This window comes from Brachycentrus maculatus, unplaced genomic scaffold (genome assembly GCF_059751285.1).
Source record: "Brachycentrus maculatus isolate JH-2025_06_01 unplaced genomic scaffold, ASM5975128v1 h1tg000105l, whole genome shotgun sequence".
NCBI classification, from domain to species: domain Eukaryota; kingdom Metazoa; phylum Arthropoda; class Insecta; order Trichoptera; family Brachycentridae; genus Brachycentrus; species Brachycentrus maculatus.
The window spans coordinates 2,583,679-2,602,788 of record NW_028280859.1 but is presented as its reverse complement, the minus strand read 5'-3'; the positions used below and the strand labels follow the sequence as shown (position 1 = coordinate 2,602,788).

Genomic DNA, 19,110 nt, shown 5'->3' with positions numbered 1-19,110 from the left:
GGACTTTGGGTCAAATGTCAACCGCTTAACGTCAAAATTTTGTTATTTCTTTACTTTGCTAGCTTTTCTTAAGAATTTAGTTCCGGTATTAAAGAGTAAAAGGTTTGTGTGAATTTCCAGTGATAGATATATTTATAGTCATCTTATATTTTGCTCGTAATATTAATTTTACATTTTATTTTCAGATCAACATGACAAAATTAATGGAATGGCTATCGACGGCTGTCTTGTTATTTAGTATTTGGTTCTCAATAGTATTTGGCTATGTGCAATCCTGTTGTTTAGATAAATGGATGCCCCTAATTGTTATTTCTCCGATAATTCTAATAGGCGCATTTGGGATATATGCAGCCACTGTTGTATTATACAGAGTATTCACATTTAATGATTGCGATGAAGCTGCCAAAGAATTACAAAACCAAATTTTAGAAGCGAGAGAAGATTTACGAAAAAAAGGATATTCATTTGATTCATAAAAAAATATATAGATATCGTGAGATACTGGCAAAAAATGTGAACTCTAAAATCCGAATTTTTAGCGAATAAAATACCCACTATTAAACTTAAAGTTGAATTTACTTTTAAAACCACATGAATATGACATTTCAAACTACTTAGAGTATTTGCCAGTTTATAGAACGTTAAAAACCTTATAATACTGCATCGTTAGGTCGAAATTCCGTATTTTCGAGTTAACGTTTTTTGCCAGTTCACCCATGATATGTAGAGTTATATTTATCAAATTTTTGCTTAAAAAACTATAAATATATTTGAAGGCTTTATTTACTTTTGAATGCTTTGTTTTATTCATTTATTACATGATTTATGATCTACTAAATTTGTTTAAAAATTATTTATTAATGTAATAAATATTATTTCATTACTTTAAAAAAATCTGGGACCTAATTTAGCGTAATATGAATAATTTCCGCTTGGTTAAATTTTATCTCCCCAACCCAACTATTTATACTTGTTCATCCAACTATTTATACTTGTTCACAGCAATACGAGGTCCATTTTAAAAGTGTTTGGGATTTTCGCTCATTACACCATAGTCCTTTACAATGTTGAACATAGATACCCTACTTGTGATAATTACTTATAAATCATCATAGATTTAATGTTGTATCGGTTGTCACCGAAATTCATTCTTCTGCCTACAGCTGCAAATTTTATAGTTCCGTATATACATAGTCTTATATATCGCTCACTTCTTTCAACAACCTCTTATATCAAAAAACTTGATTTTTCAGGCGATCGTTTTTAAAGTTTAAGAATATAATAAAATGTATTAAAAATAAATACTAAGCCACTTATTGAACTTTTTAATGTGCAACAGATCTTTTTAGGTAAAGCCTGAAGGTTTTTTCTCCATTTGAAAAATATTTAGTTTATTTAAAAAAATTATTAAACGATACCTTTTCTTCAAGATGTAAAAACAACACATTCTGCCCTGTAGCGGGTAAATATTAAGTTAAAAATATGCATTCCAAAAAACATTCACAACTGAAAATCGACAATTTATTTATGACGTTGAAAGGAGTGAGCGATATTTACATTTTACTTGTGCACTTCATCACCTGGAAGCAGATCTATTAGACGTTGCACATGCTAATGTGGTTAATTCTAATTGTATTATTATTTTGTGCTTCATTCTATGGATTTTTTGTATAGAAAGTTCTTAATACGTGTTTGCGGGAAACGCTGAAAAGTGTCTTTTACATACTGTTGGTAGAAAATGGGAGACGCTTATAAACGTTTTGGTAGAGCGCGAGACGGGTAAAAACATTGTTTAGATCGGAATTGGGTTTGCGATTACTTGTGATTAGTATACAACCCTAATTTGTATACAAATTAGGGTCGGTGTTGATGAACAAAACTGCCCGCCAACAATGTGTTATCTTAAATAAAAAGCTATTAAAACGTGAATCCAAAAGTTCAAAATAAATAACTGCTGAATGATGGGGAGAACTTACTTTTTAAAGGTTTATTGCATTCCCTGTAAATGTTCCTTATATGCAGTTAAGATAGTCCTGGATTCAGGTGATGACTTTATTCCTAGTCTTTAAATGTACAAAATTTGAAGCTGAAAAACACCATCAAGAATGTGGGAAAAAGGACAGGTAAATGTAACCTGACCCAATGCATCAATTACATATGGAAGCCAACATTTTATCTATTTATTGCATATAATTTAAACTCTATTAGATGAAAAAACAAATATTTATTCAATTTCTATTTGGTAACATTAACCTTCTGACAATATTGATAACTGGTTTCAAAATGCTAAAGCCATTAGAAAGAAAGTTATTTTCACTATAAAGCTAGCTTTCATTTTGATTCCAGTTCAGGAGAGTCAAGCTACTACGCAGTCCTAGGTATAATTACTGAAAAAGTAGACTAAAAATACTCGCAGTATAATGTTCGAGTATTTTTCCTTGATTACTGTATTTGATGAACAGCTAGTTCTTACTTTTGATAAACTATTGACCTCTATTTGAAGATATACATGCTTTAAGAGTCTGTGGGCAACAATTTTCTCTAATATTTTGAATACTATGGGAAAGTTGGAGATAAGGTGATAGCTAGATACTAGAATAAAGCCGGCAATACTTTAAGAGGTAATTTTAAGAGTACATTTAAAAAAAGTAATTTCCTGTAACATATTTCCGCATTTTCATATGTCCGCATCTGTGGTGTAATGGTTAGCGTGTTTAGCTACCATGCTATTTCCAGGAGGGGTGAAAATAAATATTAGTGATTTTACACTCTAATATATTTTTAATAAGCGTAGAAGTAATCACCATGCTTTCATGTAAGTAACGATCAAGATAACACTGAATCAATACGGATATGGGTTATATATATATATATATATATATATATATACATATATATATATATATATATATATATATATATATATATATATATATATATGTATATATATATATATATATATATATATATATATATATATATATATATATATATATATATATATTCAAACAATCGGCGGGTGTGTATGAGGAGATGCATGAACGTGGAAGAGGCGAGGAATGTTTGCAAAGACAGAATGGTGTGGCGTTCTATTCTCTCTGCCTACCCCTGCGGGGAAGTGGCGTGATGGTTAGTTAGTTATTTTTTTATATATACATATTAATACATATCCAATACTGGCTACCGGGGGTTCCATAATAAATTCAAAACCGTACAATACGTAAAACACAGCCATTTTTTTTTATCTGAATTACCTAACGTCCAAGTGACTCTGAATCTAGCTAAGGCTTATGCAACACTACATATCATGGTCCTACTTAGACTTCAACTTTTTAAGTTTTATAGCCTATGCCTACTCGTGAGTGTATTTTCTCTTTATGTTTATAGTACTATAATTTCATGTAATTCATGAGTGAAAATTCTAGTCAAAAACACTCGCCAAACATGACCATCTCACCTTTTTCGGTGTAATATAGTTTTTTTTATAAGGCAACACTTTCAAAGGGGACACCCTATTTGGAATCATAAAAAGAAGAAGGCTAATTACATTTTGACAGTTCCATAGATTCCACAAAAACATTTTTTAACCTTACTTTCGTTCTGTTTACAAATAACGTCGCCGGTTGCCGAAAAGCTTTAATATCTGTAAATCATAAATCGATAAAAAATGAAGTGAGTTTACATTATATTTATTTTTATGAATATATTTGGGGGCGTTTTATTTTTTAACGAAGAATTTATGACCCAAATGTCTATCATACATACGATACAAATAAATTGTTATAGATTCAGAGTAACAATTTTAGTACAATTTCTTTGATCTTCGTGTAGTTTCTCACGTTTACTTGTTTTTTCACTTATTTTTTCTTGTTATTTTTTCTTATTACTTCATATGAACTAAGCTTTGATTCGTTATTTTTTTTTCCAAAACCCCGTTTTTATTAAATAATAGTGAATCAAATGAAGAGTATCTGGTGAAAGTTATTTCCTCGATCCATTTTACAAATGTTAATTTGAAATTACAATTAATTTACATAAAATTAACTTTCATCATGACATAAAGTATGTATTTTTTAATTAGTAAATGCTGATAGGTCCACCTCTATAATGTAATGGTTAGCACGTTTGACTTCCGTTCTGGAGTTCCTGATGATCCTGGGCTCAATTCACAGGGGCCAGTATAAATTAAGTGTTTTAAAAAAATAATAGGTTATTTTAATATTAGCGTAGTATTACGCTTAAATTATACATTGGTTTAATTTTATACTTCAGGTTAAGTGTTGAAGGATTGTTGGTGTACTTCCCATATGATTACATATATCCTGAACAATATGCCTACATGCTGGAACTTAAAAGGGGATTGGATGCAAAGGTTTGTTTTTTATACAATAATTAATGGTTTTTGTAATTTTTTTGCACAGATCTGTGGTTATCGCCGAAATCAAATTGGCTTCATTTAGACAAATGTTTTTTTAAATAATTTAAACATGAGCATTCGAATGAAACAGACAAATTATAAATATATTGTCTATTCCAAATGGAAAAAAGTGACATCTTGTCGTCGAAGAAGAAAAAATACAAAAATCTTCTTTTAAAGCATTTTAAACTATTTCAAATGCATGTTAAACCTGAGATATTTTATTGAAAAGAATCAATATTATTTATTTTGTTTATTATTTGAACTAAAAAGTTTGAAATGTTTTAAGCTAAGGAAAATTTTACAATTTTTTTCAAAATTGTGTGTTGAGGAAGCAAGTACTAACCGCATCATAAAATTGACATGTATGTTTATGTATAGAAATTTCTAAAGAAGTAATAAAACAGTGAATTCTTCATCTGTCTTCATAAAATTAGTATAAAATAATCATTATGTACATATCGCTCACTCCTTTCAATAACGTCATATATCAAAAATTGTCAATTTTCAGTTGTGCACGTTTTCGGAATGCCCTGAAAATGTACTATATCCCAGCAAAAGCGGCATATTTTTTACTTAATATTTACCTTTTCATTAATTGAATCGGCAGTCACTTTGTGGTGATATCTATCCATTTTTAATAAATGTTTTACTTAGTAAATACCACTATTACTTAAAATCTACTGTGACACGTGTTTCGATGCATTCCGTATCATTTAAAAAAATTAAAAATTAATATTCACCCGCTACAGGGCAAAAAGTGTTGTTTTTGCATTTTGAAGTATATGTTTTTTGAAGGAAATTGTTTAATTATTATTTTTAAATAAATAAATATTTTTCAAATGGAGAAAAAACATTCAGGTTTTACTTAAAAGATCTGTTGTACAGTAAAAAGTTGAAAAAGTGGCTTGATATTTATTTTTAATGTATTTTGTCATAATAATTAAAGAAAACACTTCGTTTTTTACCACTTGAGTTTTATTATAGACTACATGTTATTATACAGACCTGAATGATGGAAGTTTAACTTCTGAAACATGTAGTCTATAATAAAACTCAAGTGGTAAAAAACGAAGTGTTTTCTTTAATTATTGTAACATGTCTTACCACAAAGTTAATGCCGAAACAATAAATAAAATATTTTGTCATATTTTTATACTTTAGAAACGATCTCCTGAAAAATCAAGTTTTTTGATATATGACGTTGTTGAAAGAAGTGAGCGATATGAGATGTATAATGAACCAAAGGAAGTCTACAGTTGAATGTTACGCATTATATCGTCTCTGCCTACCCCTACGGTAAACAGCATGATGGTTAGGTAGCCAGTTCTAATTTGTAGCTTCTCCTGGCATTTGTTTCTTCATAGATCTAAAAATCAAAAATAGAATTTAATCTTAATTGTAAATGTATTTAATTTTAGGGCCACTGTTTACTGGAAATGCCTTCAGGAACTGGAAAGACCGTGTCTTTGCTTTCACTTATTGTGGCCTATATGATTCAGAACCCTCATCAAGTCAGGTACATATTTAAATCAAATACATACTAAATGGGTCAAGAGAAAGAAGACGTTTCTGGAGAGATCATGTGGGAAGAGCGAGTTTGGATCGAGTGGTGAGGGTGGCAGCGGACAGCAGCATAGGCGGGATCAGACCCCCAGGAAGACCACCTAAACGATGGAGGGATAGCTGGTCTTCCACCTCCCAGGAGCGACTCGAGAATGACAGGACCTAGTCCTAAAAGAAGAAGAAGAAGAAGGGTCAAATAATTAACACATTGTTATTTTTTGACTTCTCATCAAAGATGAAGAAGAATATGGAAGTCTAGGCATTTACGGGGCTGACGACTGTCGTAGGCTGGTTTAAGTGATCACTTTACACACGTGTAACAATCACCAATTCTACCCATTATTGACAACCACACTACTCAAATTCTTGGAAGTTCTATATATATGAACCAATTTTGAAACATTATTCTTGAATCACTAGAACTTCACTAGAGACATCTATTGGTGAGATGAAAAGAAGCTTTTTACTGTGCAGAAACTCTTTTATTAGTATGTGATGTCCGAATCCTGAATTATAATCTCACACACATGAGAAACGCCAGAAAATATCATTTTCATTTTTATTATTTAAGCTTATAATTCTTCCATATTCTTCTTCATCTTTGATGAGATGTCAAAAAATAATATGAAAATAACTCCTGTAATTGGAGATAACCCAGATTTTGTGAACAAGCATTTGGACACACTCAAAATGCTGTAAACACATTGTTGGCGGGAAACGCTTGAAAGCGTCTATTACTAGGGTCATTCACAAAATAAGAAAGATCTATCTACCATTTGTCGAATGAGGATGGGACATTGCTGTACGAGAGAGCACCTTGCGAGGGTTGGTGTCTTTGACTCCCCCATTTGCGAATGTCGTTTTGAAGAAGAAGGCCTTAACCATATATTCTTTGTTTGCCCAATAAAAGACAAAATGCCAAAAATTTTTTAAACTATGGCCCCTTTCATTCCACTCCCTACAAATATCTAACTCATTATAGCGAGCAGGAACCTAGTTATATACAATCTTTTAGTTATATTTTTTAAATTTAACGGAATCAATTTATAGTTTAATAATAAGTTTATCATAATTTATAATTAAATATTATTTAATTAACTTGACATTGGTAAAAGCAATATATTCTATATAATTTTCATTCTGTATAAATTTTTTTCATAAAATAAGATTCCCACATTTTTAAAAAATATACAGCATTTTTGTTTTCCTTAGCATTATACATCATTTTAAAGCCTAAAACTTAATATATTTTTCTACATAATCGCCATTTCTTTCTAAATATTTTTGCAGACAATGCTCCAACTTTTGTATCCCGAAGTCATAAAATTCTGCCGCCATTCCTCTGAGAAATCAGATAACCTCTTCCTTGACTTCATCATCAGTATGGAAGCACATACTGAATGATTAAGTACCCAAGTGTTCCTTAATTTTGGGAATAAGTGGTAAACACTAGGGGCTAGGTCAGGACTGAAGGGTGGGACTTTCAATTAAATTATCATTAATATCCATCTTTTGGTTTTTAGGAAGTTGATATATTGTTCAAGAACGCTCCCCGAAATAGAGAAAGTTGTCGAGGAGTTAAAAAATCTCCTACAATACTATGAAAAGAGTACCGGAGAGAAACCAAGCCTGACAGGACTGGTTCTCAGTTCCCGAAAAAATTTGTGTGTGCATCCTGAGGTAATGATTTTAAAATGTCTCTTAGAGCGCTTGTGCACTACACGGAATTTAGTCCGGTTAGCATGAAAAAACGGATGATTGGCTCGTGCACTTGTTCGTCTTTCTCCGGATCGGTGTGAGATCACGGTGCGCGTGAATTCGATCACGCTAAACTGTCGTAGTTGCTTTTATTTGAAAAAAAATGGACTGCTGGACAGTAAAATTCCATGTAGTGGACAAACGCCCATTTGGTGCACGGAATTTTACCGTCCGGCACGTCAGTTAGCGTTTTAAAACGATGATTGACTTGTGCTTTTGTCCATCTTTTTTCAGATCGGAGCTTGATCAGTGCGTGAATTCGATCACGCTAAACTGTCGTAGTCACTTTCATTTTTCAAAACCGGACTGCCGGACAGTAAAATTCCGTGTAGTGGACAAGCGCCCTATCCCTTAGTGTTAGTAAAGGTGACATATATGGTTAAATGTTTTTATCAAGTTGAGAATATCATTTTTGATTTGTTAGTCAACACATTTTGGACAGGTTTTTTTTATACCTGCGAACCGCTGGCGATAAGATTTTGATGGACGGTCGATTGATGCTTAAGGACGGGAAGAGTTTATTTACCTTTTGTGCTTGCTTAATTCCAAAGTCAGAAAAGAAGGAATTATTTAATGTTTTCATATGAATATTATGTACCTTAATCTTTGTCTAAACTATATGTACACAATTATCAAATCCCATTGCCAGCAGTCCGCAGGCGTAAAAACACCCGTCCGAAATGTGTTTATATTTTTTTAAATTAACATTTTAAAACTCCACTTATCATAGATAAGTAAGTATAAATGGAATCATGATAACTACATATATTTATTATACATTTTAAAGGTATCTAAAGAGAAAGAGGGGAAAACGGTTGACGGTAAATGCCATTCTCTAACAGCCAGCTACATCAGAGACAAAAGTTCAGTTGATGGGAATGTACCTATCTGTAAGTAGAATTATAATAATATTTCTATTAAACCTTCACACCAGAGTATACAGAGGACACTTTTAGTTATCTGTAGACTTTAAGTTAAACAATGTCCACCTCCGTAGAGCAGTGGTCAGCGCGTTTGGCTACCGTGCTGGAGGTCCCGGGTTAGATTCCCAGGGGGGTAAAAATAAATATGGCCGATTTTCACTCTCATATTTATTTAATATCACCCTGGACTGGTACAAGAAGCGCAGGGCTGATCACCTTGCCTTCATGCAATTAACGATCAAGATAACACTGCATCGCTATGATGCAGTGCCCTATGCACCATTGGGTGCAGATAAGGGTTAGAAGAAGAATAAGTTTAATATCTAATCATGGTGATTGATGCCCCCTCCCTGTATTATGGTGTACATTCATTAACCGGATCCACGCGGCTCGCATAACCGTATGTGTTTTTACAAGACATGCCCCATACGCGGCTGACATAAGCGTTTGTGTTTTCACTTTGCTCCAAGTTTCGAACCTCACTTCAACTTGGAGGGATTTTTTCATGGTGTGGAACTTTGGATAAAATAATATGTCAATCCTCGGCCTTATGACATCTGTTGAAATATCTGACTAGTAATTTGTAACATCGCAAGGATAAATAAAACAACAGATCCCTGATTTTTCTTGCGGTCGGTAATTAGTCCGCGCCATAATCATGCCCTATATCTGTCTCACTCTCGACGCTATGCATCGCCAGTGGGCAAGAGTGACACACGATGCGTGCTTTGATTTATTTATGTTACGATCTAATTTGTTTATATTACGATATATTTCAAGAATAATGTGACACACGTGTATTATAGAGTACCAAAAAGGCACAATGAATCCCATTGAACGTTTTTGTTTAGGAAAATAAATCGTTTCATAACTAAATACATGATAAAAGTAATAATTTAAAAAACGGCGAAATACAGCCGCGCACGAGCGTCTCTTAGGAACAAAGTTAACGCGTTTAAAAGGTTAAAAATGCCCATTATTGTGACCAAGAAATTATAGAAATTCAAGAGTTGTGGAAATTTCTAATTTTTTGTACATCTGAAAATATTTTTCAAGTTCTGTTTGCAAATTAGTTTTCTTTTCACAATATTTTAATTGAACGAGTTTTCACGGAGATTCTTCAATTAATTCCCTCCCTTCAGTTTCTAAAACCTTATTTTTATACTGTTGCTGTGGCTGGGTAAGTCTTGTTAAATAGTAACGAAAGAAAATAGAAAGCACACGTTTCTATTATGTTTGATTTCACTATGCTTGTGAAGCAATAAAAATATTTTTTTAAATGTATGAAAAAACACTGCGATCGAAAATGTTGAAAATACAAGTGATAGCATATGTCAAGAAGCACGCTGTCCATCATGATCAATCTTTTGTGTTGCATATGTTGCTGTTACATTCCATAGACGGCGCTGCTATTGCGGTAAAAAAGTAAACATATGAACATTTGCATTTTAATTTATATAGATACATATCATACCAACTAACAAAACATAAAATGTTCAGGAGGGCCATTTAAGTCACTTTTGCTTGGCAAGAAAATAAACATCAATGCAGTTTGTCATTTTTAACAAGTCAATATAATATACTTCCAAGTTTAAAATCGCTTTGGGATTTTTTCAGTGTAATATTAAAGCTAGTAAGATATCAAATAGTCAATGATCACGTTTTTATAAACAAATGCACTTGGTCACTTTCTCCTGTATGACTACGATATATAAAAACACCCACGTATTTGAAAGAAATTTTGTGTCAAAATTTCAAAGCATTTGTGATGGTTAACTTTAGAAGAAATAAAATTTTTACCAAGCAAACATTTGACTTATTATTTACAAAGATTTTTCAGTTTTGAAAATAAATTAAGACCAACTCTTTAGATTTCATATCCTTCAAAATACGAAATCTTTGAAAACGGTTTTATATCCTGGCACTTTTTGTAATTCAATGTTTTCAGGCCAATTCTACGAAGGATTTAATGCGGAAGGGCGAGAGTCTGTCATGCCTCACGGCGTCTACACAATAGATGATCTGAAACAGTACGGCTCCGATAGAAACTGGTGTCCGTATTTCCTAGCACGACATGCGGTGAGCTTCAAATTACTAATTTTGTTTACAACATTTTGAGTGTGTCCAAATACTCGTTCACAAATCTGGATTATCTCCAATTATAGGAGTATTTTTCATATTATTTTGTCTTCTATATTTAAAAATCTCAAATTTATTTGTCCTCCTCCGTAGTGTAATGGTCAGCACACTCTACCGTACTGGAGGTCCCGGGTTCGATTCCCAGGGAGGGGTCAAATAAGTATAAGTGATTTTTTCGCTCTAATATTTATTCAATATTACTCTAGACTGGTACCTGAAGCGGAAGACTGATCACCTTTCCTTCATGTGTTAATGATCAAGATAATACTGCGTTTATATGATGCAGTGCCCTATGCATCATCGGGTGCGGATGAAGGTTAGAAGAAGATATTTAAAAGCCTAATAAATGCATAATAAAATAACTTTAATTTTTCAGATATTGCACGCGGATATTGTCGTTTACTCTTACCACTATCTGCTGGACCCCAAGATAGCGGAAATTGTCTCGAAAGCTTTGAATAAAGAGGCCGTTGTTGTATTTGACGAGGCTCATAATATAGATAATGTCTGCATCGACTCTATGAGTGTAAAGATCACTCGAAGAATTATAGAGAAAGGTACACAGTCCCTACAGCAACTCGAGAAAACTGTAGCTGAGTAAGTTGCCATTTTTGTAAAATGAATTTAATTATAATTTATATTTGAAGCACTAACTTTGTTTACAACATTTTGAGTGTGTCCAAATACTTGTTCACAAAATCTGGATTATCTCCAATTACAGGAGTTAAAAAAACTAATAGTTAATTTCAAGAGTTAATTTTTCATTTTATAATTAAAAAGTAGCTTTGTTTTAAAATCCCTATAAATATTTAATTGTAACTTAATTATAATGTCTACCGGTTTTTAAGCTAACCGCTTCTTTATCAAGACTGATTAATACTAAAAAAAAAAGTACGTCATTGTATAAATTTTATTAAAACGTGAAATACTTGGTTTATTTAGACTACGTCAGGATGATGCAGCAAAATTAGCGGAAGAATATCAAAAGATGGTGGAGGGTTTACGGGAGGCTGCAATTGCGAGAGATTCCGATGTTCTTCTAGGCAATCCCATTCTACCCGATGAAGTTCTAACTGGTATGAATGCACCTTGATTACCTTTTGAAAACCAAAAAAATATGTATTTCAAATTTATTCATATTTGCTTATGTTTTTATTTGAATTTTTAGAGGTCGTTCCTGGGAATATTCGCAATGCTGAACACTTTTTAGGATTTTTAAAACGGTTTCTCGAGTATTTAAAAACTCGCCTGCGGATTCAGCATGTCATACAAGAATCTCCCGCAGGTAAATACCTTAAGTTATCTGACTTGTATGCAGTTGTATCTTAGTGACAGATAATTAACATGAATTATATTTTCATTATTTGATTCGGCAGTCCGTTTGTGGTAAAATATATCCATTTTTAATTCAAGTATTACTTAGTAAATGATGCTGAATGCATCGAAACATGAGTCACAATGGTTTTAAGAATTTTGTTATTTTTTTTAACAAAAGAGAAATATCTGTGTTCTTATTATTCACACAAATATTTCAATTTCATACAATTTATGTGAGCCTAAGCCGCTCATTATTACAAATAGGTACCGAATTGTGATAGAGTGGGTTCGAACCGAGAAACTCCGGCTTAAGAGTCCGCGGGACCACAACCCGACAAAGTACTAAGTAAAACTTAAATTAAAAATCAATGATATCAATTATTTTTTTCCAGGGTTTCTCAAGGACCTCGCCTCGAGAGTTTGCATTGAGAGGAAACCTCTGAGATTTTGCGCTTCGAGGTTATCATCACTGCTAAGAACATTGGAAATACCCGACCCATCAAACTATTCTTCCCTCACGCTCATCACAAACTTAGCGACCCTCGTGGCGACGTACACAAAAGGATTTACTATTATCATTGAACCATTTGATGATAAAACTCCCACTGTTTCAAATCCGGTGTTATATTTCAGGTAAGAAATCGTTTTACTGTTTTCTTCTTCGTTCAATTGTTACAATGTTAAAAAATAATCAAAACGTTATATTGTTCATATGTATTTTGTTTATAATCAATCCATCCGGTTAATGAATATGTATTTTTTTTTATATAGATAAGACATTTTGAAGACATCAAAAGTTATATACTTCTTATTTTTTTATATAATTAAACTGTTTTATTATTCTTGCACTTATATCTATATGTATATATTTTTTTATAGTTGCCTCGACTCTTCTATAGCAATGAGACCAATTTTTGCTAGATTTCAAACAGTTGTTATAACATCAGGTAAGCGTTTTCTTGAATTATTTTTTACAATGAGATTAAAATAAAGTAATTCATGTAATTACATAAGAATCATAAATTAAGACTCAAATGAGTTAAATGCTAATCTTTTTTATTCTCAGGTACTCTGTCGCCGTTAGATATGTATCCAAAAATTCTGGATTTCAATCCTGTTGTGATGAGCTCTTTCACAATGACTTTGGCGAGACCATGTTTACTTCCAATGGTAATTCATAAACTTTTCTCCTCTTATATTTGTTAAAAATACCTAACCTCACTTATACTTATGCTCGCAGGAAAAATAGAAGATTTATTGCAAATGAATTTTTATCAATTACCAATATTATCTTTTAAAATGGGATCTTTGATTCTAGATTGTATCAAAAGGCAATGATCAAGTTGCAATATCGTCAAAATTTGAAACAAGAGACGATGTTGCAGTAATAAGAAATTATGGCCAACTTCTTGTAGAGGTAAGTTATAATTATTATTAATGTTTGCAACTTACAGAATCGTATTACCTACATTTCCATCCCTCCCAAACACCAATTACTTTCTACAAAAATGCCATTCCCAAGGAATAGTAATCATCAATTGTTTAAACCTAGAGCTCCACATCTGATCATTGATCTGCAATCGTGTCAGCTCCAAACTGCAGCTTGTATCTCCCGCTTAAATTGCAGTACCTTTATGCAAAATACTGACAAATACATCAATGATGTCATGTATAATGTTTGTTAATGAAAAGTGAAATTCACGGATACTTCTACATGAACCATTGGGTGTCGATAAAAGCTAGAAAAATATCTATCTAGTTTTAGCTCTCTTATTCTGTTTCAATAATTCCAGATCGCTTCATGTGTACCTGATGGTGTGGTGTGTTTCTTCACATCGTACCTCTATCTGGAGTCTGTGGTTGGATCATGGTACGACCAGGGAGTAGTAGCTTCTCTGCAGAAGCACAAACTTCTATTCATTGAAACTCAGGACAGCGCCGAAACCAGCTTCGCTCTCATGAATTATATTAAGGTTTTCTTATAATTTCTTTATACGTATTCACAATTTTGATGCATATCATAATTTGCTCACAAAATATAAAATGTAGCAAACTGAATCACCCATATTCCCTATTCTTAAATTCTTCTTTATTTTTTTTTATTGAATGGCTAAAATTGTTTTTTTTTACCAGGCTAAAATAATTTTCTTCGATAGATTCATGTACAAAAATTTAATGGATGCAAACATGACAATTTGTTAAAAGGTGATTCTCAATCATCAAGTTAGAGTACCTACCTGGAAGGCTATAACTGAATAAAACTCTTGTCTTGTTCAAGTTTTGCTCAGTCTTGCTAATCAAAAATCAGTATATATGTTAAATGTGCTAGAAAGAGAAAGCATTCACAACTGTCAACCACGTTCATTTTCTATAGGAATATCATTAATTTTCCTTATGTTGAATTGCTGTGCTCTGTTTAAATATGAAACTCATTCCAATTGAGAAATCGCAGACAATTGAAAAAAAAAAACAAAGAATATGGTTTATGCTCTGTAAATTGTCTCTAATTGCATTCCTAACAGATATTTGGTGCCAAAAATTGTGATGTGAGATCAATTGATCAGAAATAGCCACTATCTTCCTCTACTAGCAGAGGATAGATCTAATGTATTATACCTTAATGGATATGACTCTGAATAGCCCTTTGATCAGCAAATAAGCTTAAATTTTGCACAATTATATTTCTATTTTCACATAATAGGCTTGTGAATCTGGACGCGGCGCTGTATTACTCTCCGTAGCGCGAGGAAAGGTTTCCGAAGGAGTTGATTTCGACCATCACCTGGGAAGAGCGGTTCTCATGTTTGGGATCCCTTATGTTTACACCCAAAGCAGGATCCTCAAGGCGCGCTTGGAATATCTCAGGGACCAATTTCAGGTATTTCACTTATATTTCTCTCCCTTTTACAGTTAAAGCTCATTATTGCAACTGTAGTGAGTCGGGTAGGTCCCTATACAGATAGCGGACCTGTCAAACTGTCAAGTTGGCAACAGTGAGTTAACGGGAACAGTGACGTGGCGGAGGCTATAAAAGCTCTAACACACTTTTGCAGTCATTATTTTTTCACCCACCCACTCGACCAACTGCATCCTCCTGAGCCAAGACCTTTGCACGGCTAGATTATTGTTAACTTAATTAAGTTATTTTCATTTTTTAAATAGTTTAAGATTCCTTAACTATTAATTATATTTATAATTAAAATGAATAAACAGTTTTTTTACGCAAGCAAGTACGACTTACATTAGTTAGTCATCTTCTGATGAGTACAAAGAACGAGATATTCACGCATCATCAAATAATACCTTCACCTCACAACTATGGTTCGAATTTTTGTGCAACTATATTCGAATGTTTGAATTTTGCCATAATTTGAAATATTATTTTTAATATTACATTTGTGGTTCAAAGGTAATAATGGTGAGTTCCAACTAATTGAATATGTATTTATATATTTATGTAAAAAAACTAATTCAATAATTTTTTGTTTTTGTTTTTACCGCAGATCCGTGAAAATGATTTTTTAACATTTGATGCCATGCGACACGCGGCCCAATGTGTTGGTAGAGCTATCAGGTAATTTTTTTATGTTTAATTATTTTATGTATCATTTCTTTATCCAATCTTGTTTCTATTACCTTTATTGAAATTTAAATATTTTTATTACGATTTATTTATTTCATCATATTCAAAAGAACATTTCTTTTACATACTGTTGGTAGAAAGTGGGAGATGCTTATAAGCGTTCTATTTGCTTACTTTGGTAGAGCGCTAGAGACACCAAAAAACATTGCATAGATCAGAATTGGGTTTGCGGTTAGTTTTGATTAGTACACTGAGGGGCGGGCGTCAGGCTGCCTAAGTATAATTAGGAACGGGGTGGATGAAAAAACTGCCCGACAACAATGAGTTGTTAATTTACAATGATGTGTTTTACTCGGTTTTTCCATGCCGAGGGCACATTTTACATTTATCGTTTAATGAGTATTTGTTAGTTATTAGTTATAGTTAGAATAACACGATCTATTTCATATCCACACCTCCATCATCCAATTATTAATAGCTTTTATAAATAGTTACGTTACTGAATAATTTTACAAATATTGGGAGCAGGTCTCTTTGACTTAACGTGGTGGTATGTTTGATTTTGTTTCTTTTGTGCATTTTTGATATTGTGGCTCTGATTGTTTTCATGTAGTGTAGTACATATATCAAATACCCGGTGACAAATTGCATGTTTATCCAATGATTCACCAGGACTCAAATATGAATTTGTTTATATTTATGAATTTATTTTATTTATTGTTTCGGCATTAACTTTGTGGTAAGACATGTTACAATGATTAAAGAAAACACTTCGTTTTTTACCACTTGAGTTTTATTAGACTACATGTTTCAGAAGTTAAACTTCCATCATTCAGGTCTGTATAATAACTTTAATAATAATAATAATAATAAGTTTAACTTCTGAAACATGTAGTCTAATAAAACTCAAGTGGTAAAAAACGAAGTGTTTTCTTTAATCATTGTTTTATGAATTTATATTAAATATTTTATCCAGAAGCTAAAAAAGTTTTTAATTCTTACTGTTAGCTGATTCTAGTAGGATAATACCTGTTGCATGTTAATCGTATTTTATTATCATTGACTTTTAAATTTTTAAGAGGGAAAACAGACTACGGCATCATGATATTTGCGGATAAGAGATTCAGCCGAAATGATAAGAAGAGCAAATTGCCTCGTTGGATACAGGAGCACTTGAAAGACTCACTTTGTAATCTCAGTACAGAAGAGGCTATTCAGGTAAATAATTCAGTTCATAATAAGATAATATTATCGCCATGTCTTAATTTTCAATTTTTAAATTAATTAATTCATGATCAAGTTAACACCATGTATGCACTATTAGGTGCAGACATGGGTCAGAAGGAAATAAATAGTAATAGGTTGACAAAGTGTCACTCGGGAGTCACATGCGCCTCTTTGACCTTTTAAGTGCTGCTCCGGCACAAATATCCGCAGGAAGGTTCTTGTACAGATTCACGTGAATAATCTTTTTGAAGCATGAACCTTACTAGAAGCAATTTGAGAAATCGTCTTACTGATTAGAATTTGAAAACCTACTAAAAATACTAACCCAACCTCATCAAACTTTCAAAGGAGATGCAAATACAAATTCTTATGGGCGATTGTCCACTACACGGGATTTCACGGTCCGGCAGTCCGGTTTTGAAAAATGAAAACGACTACGACAGTCTAGCGTGATCGAATTTACGCGCAACATGTTCACGCACCGATCCGAAAAAACATGGACAAAAGCACATGCCAATCCAAGCCAATCGTCGTTTTAAAACGCTAACTGACGTGCCGGACGGTAACATTCCGTGTAGTGGACAAACGCCCTATGTTTACCTTATTTTTAAAAGATTTTTTACTAATGAATAAATTCCTTATTAAATGTGAAATAATTTTTTATTAAATGTACCCATAATTTAATAAAGTTCTAAAATTATAATAAAGGTGTACTAGAATTGCACATAAAATTGACTCTAGTGAAGTTCTAGTGATTCAAGAACAATGTTTCAAAAATTGGTTCACATATATAGAACTTTCAAAAATTTGAATAGTGTGGTTGTCAATAATAAGTAGAATTGGTGAATGCTACACGTGTGTAAAGTGATCACTTAAACCAGCCTTTGACGGTCATCAGCCCCATAAATGCCCAGACTTCCATATTCTTCTTCATCTTGATGAGATGTCAAAAAATAACTTGAAACATATGTTGATTGACAGATTTGCAAACGATGGCTTCGTCAAATGGCTCAGCCGTTCACCAGAGAAGACCAACTCGGAGTGTCCCTTCTCACCCTGCAACAGCTGCAGTCTGAGGAACAGCAGAGCAAAATTGAAAACCAAGCTTTACAGAAATAATTAAACTTATGCTGGTTTTTGTGTTGAGCACAAATACAACCAAAAATTTGTTTTATACATATTTTGTATTAAATCTGCTTTAAAGTGTAAAGTGGCACTACAAAGTAGGTTTGACTGTGATTTCCAATGTGTAATTTAAGTTTTATTTTTGTATGGAAGTACCTTAACCTTCCCCTCCCGGTGATATGTATTTACACTACAACGCGACTTTTCAAATGAGAATATCAATATTAAATATAATAGATACGGGCTTAGAATTTTTTGTATTCCTCCGTAATATAATTATGTATTACATGAAAGTATCATAATATAAAGTTATTGATTTGCAGAGAAGGAAATAATTTGTGAAAAAATAGGGAATAAAATCACCAATACACAAACGTTTCTGTGTGTGCGCGTGTGGCGCCTTTTGTAAGTATACGCGCATGTCATAACGTGTGTTTACTCCGCTAGTACTACGCAGATCGTCTTACGCGGCGGTCGTGTCGCTACGCTAGCTATTGCAATGTTTTTTTCCCCTTTTTAGATAATTACCAGATGTAACATTACAAAATTGTTACATTTCAACTTTAACTATGGTCAATAAAAGCAACATTTAGGAATATTCACATTTTTCAACCACATTTTCATATGGTGTACAAAATACATATCACTGGTCTAAGCGGAAGTTTTTAGCACTGTAAGGAAAGGGTTAAAATAAAGAATAGATGATTGAGTTAAAAACTGTTTTTTTATTAAATATTTTACACAACATCAACAATTTATAATTCATACCTTTAAGATAATGTCATTATATTCACCCTCTCCCGGTAAAGCATTGTAAACGTCCGTTATGTGAAAATCACTTTGTTTTAGTAAATTTGCTTAAAATAAATATAAGCATGATCTAACAACGATCACAAAGTTTATGATTTTTTTCTAGATCATGCATATATATATATATATGTATATATATATATATATATATATATATATATATATATATATATATATATATATATATATATATATATATATATTAGTACATTTGTTTTAAACCTACTTTTTAAATGAATTTTTAT

General features: G+C 32.4%; 2 protein-coding genes across 3 annotated transcripts; both read left to right on the top strand.

Moving 5' to 3' along the window:
* On the top strand, positions 1-610 carry Dpm3 (Dolichyl-phosphate mannosyltransferase subunit 3). Its single transcript, XM_088258912.1, has 2 exons — positions 1-102; positions 186-610. The coding sequence occupies exon 2, from the start codon at positions 192-194 to the stop codon at positions 474-476; it is 285 nt and encodes a 94-aa protein (XP_088115038.1). The 5' UTR covers positions 1-102; positions 186-191; the 3' UTR covers positions 477-610.
* A 2,187-nt stretch (positions 611-2,797) lies between these two features.
* Positions 2,798-18,772, top strand: Xpd (general transcription and DNA repair factor IIH helicase subunit Xpd). Of its 2 annotated transcripts, none has more exons than XM_088258911.1 (18): positions 2,798-2,815; positions 4,273-4,372; positions 5,839-5,936; positions 7,507-7,663; positions 8,529-8,631; positions 10,613-10,743; positions 11,180-11,400; positions 11,746-11,879; positions 11,972-12,088; positions 12,513-12,753; positions 13,000-13,067; positions 13,187-13,290; positions 13,439-13,537; positions 13,914-14,093; positions 14,822-14,998; positions 15,624-15,694; positions 16,783-16,921; positions 17,912-18,772. In XM_088258911.1, coding segments are annotated over exons 1-18 (2,280 nt in total). In that variant the 5' UTR covers positions 2,798-2,813; the 3' UTR covers positions 18,050-18,772. The 2 variants fall into 2 exon arrangements, with proteins under 2 accessions (XP_088115037.1, XP_088115035.1); XM_088258909.1 differs by lacking the exon at positions 2,798-2,815 and adding an exon at positions 3,542-3,672.
* Positions 18,773-19,110: the final 338 nt, after the last annotated feature.